The sequence below is a fragment of the Etheostoma spectabile genome, chromosome 21 (assembly GCF_008692095.1).
Source record: "Etheostoma spectabile isolate EspeVRDwgs_2016 chromosome 21, UIUC_Espe_1.0, whole genome shotgun sequence".
In the NCBI taxonomy this organism is placed as follows: domain Eukaryota; kingdom Metazoa; phylum Chordata; class Actinopteri; order Perciformes; family Percidae; genus Etheostoma; species Etheostoma spectabile.
Genome location: NC_045753.1, coordinates 21,689,382 through 21,691,495, shown reverse-complemented (window position 1 = coordinate 21,691,495; position 2,114 = coordinate 21,689,382). Strand labels below are relative to the sequence as shown.

The 2,114-nt window shown below is 39.3% G+C and overlaps 1 protein-coding gene across 2 annotated transcripts in view; it reads right to left on the bottom strand.

Annotated features, from left to right (window-relative positions):
- Positions 1-2,114, bottom strand: part of kctd5b (potassium channel tetramerization domain containing 5b) — a 15,208-nt gene that overhangs the window by 1,805 nt on the left and 11,289 nt on the right. For both annotated transcript variants that reach the window (XM_032502603.1, XM_032502604.1), the window contains one exon: positions 409-534. In XM_032502603.1, the coding sequence (XP_032358494.1) occupies positions 409-534 (126 nt within the window). The remainder of the gene's footprint in view (positions 1-408; positions 535-2,114) is intronic.

Here is a 2,114-nt window from a genome sequence, read left to right as displayed (position 1 = left end):
TTTTTTTAAATTGTATTTGAGGTCAAATCTAACAAGTAGAAACGCTGTTAAGAGAGACCTTTGTGTGGTCTAGTCGTCAGCGTCAAAATTAAAGTTTTGCATGCTTGAATCTAGAGTATAGAGTTACAAAAGGTCAAAGTTATGTCTGCTTTGCTTTAATTTATACATGTTATCTTCTTCTGATCACGTGTGGTTTTACAGGCAGGCTGTTTTTTAACTGTGGGACTGAATATTCACAATGTTCTCTTTCATAGTGCTTTCTCATCAATAAACTAGAGGTGCTTTCAGTCCCGTTGGCATGTTCATAAATGCGATTCATTTAAAACATCCAGCACAGGCCATCATTCACAAGTGTTTGCTGAGGATGGATTTTCAACCTAGCTTCTCCGCCCACTCACACACACTTACCTTGGCCTTCTCACTGGGCTCACTGTTTGTCCCGTATGATTGATTGTGCAGCTCCTTGGATACTACACACAGGAACTCAGCTTGGTCTTCGTTTCCGTAGTTGTAAGATGAGCCTATGCTGACCAGCTAGAGAGACACGAGAGCAGAGCACAGAGATAGAATTGGCCTTAGACTGAAAGTTGAGGCAAAAACTGGGTAACTCACAGTGGGAAAACAGAGGCAGGGGAACAAAATAAATTAAATAAGAGGTTGACAACCAATCAAAGAGCACAGGGGGTGTACAGGTTCATGCAACTCAAATTTCTTCTTCTCTATATATTATTTTGGAGTTTCATTAATTAGACATAGCTCCAAACAGTTCATCTAGACTAATCTAAGTATGGTCTGTGTAACCCTGACTTTAATAGACCACATAATATGGTATACAGTGGGGACGACATCAAGTTCCTTGGGGAGATTTAAACTCAGCATGTCATGGTAGCACAATTACATGGCTCACTGAGACCACTAGGCCAACCCAAATTTAATGTAATACAACAAGAGAACATAGCAGTTATAAAACCTATTTCAAAAGGTTTAAGGGTACATAGAAACGTGTGATGTTTTAAGTCATTACATCTATAAAATGCAATATAAACTGTTTTCAAGACCTGCAAAAATGCCAGCATTGAAACCCAAAGGGGCAAACGGAAAAATTAGTTAAAGTAATTACACAGAAATAAAATGAATGGTCCACAAAAACAAATTTATGATAATTTCAAAAGCGCAAAGCTGCCACAGACAGAAAAAGATAACCAGCAGAAAGTCATTGAATACAAGTGCAAAGACTTGACCACAGGAAGCAAACATGCTGGTGGAAAATCAATGGCGGGGAACGGTGGATTTGACTTAATAGGACCAGGCTTGTTTAAACTGAATCGAGGAAGTCAAGTGTTGAAATCTACAGGATCTCCTACAAAGCAAATAAAAAGGAGCAAACCACAAAGTAGGTCACTCCCATCAGTAACACCGGTTCCATGTTTTAGCTCTGGGACTTAAGATTTCTAAGTAGAACCATGGTAAAGATGACGCATATAGGGTTTTCTCTGGTGCTTCAACTGCCATATTAAATGAGATCAATACTAAATACTATGAACAGCTTTCTACAACTCTGCTTCATTTGTCGGCCAACTCTTTAGCTGCATGGCTTACCAGTCTACCTCAGGGATTTAGAGGGAATGGAGTGCAGAACCCAAATTCAACCAAATGAGAACATCAGTGACGCTACTGCTTTAAAACAACAAGTGGCATTTTTCATTTGAGCATTGAATCTGTCCATCAGGAAAAGAATTGGTCAGAGAACATCCCACACATGGCATCTTTAAATACAACAAGCATGGCAAAATTCTATTTTTCCTGTTCCAAGTCCTGTCAGATTGAATAAAAGACAAGGATAAATAAAAAGGGTTGACATCGATAAGATCTTTATAAACAAATCTCATGCACACCTTGAAAAAAAACATGGGAATAAAAACAGAGCAATTCCTGTTCCTGATTACCTGCTTTTTACGGTTGAACGTTCAAGTGTGCGTACACTGCAGGCTACAAGTATACTGTCTGTACCCAGGTGTGCATGTTCAGACATGCATCGCCTCATTAGCCACTGCTGCCGGAGACTTGTTGTTGTTAAGCAATCTCTCTCACATTAGGCATCAAAACGCAGCAAA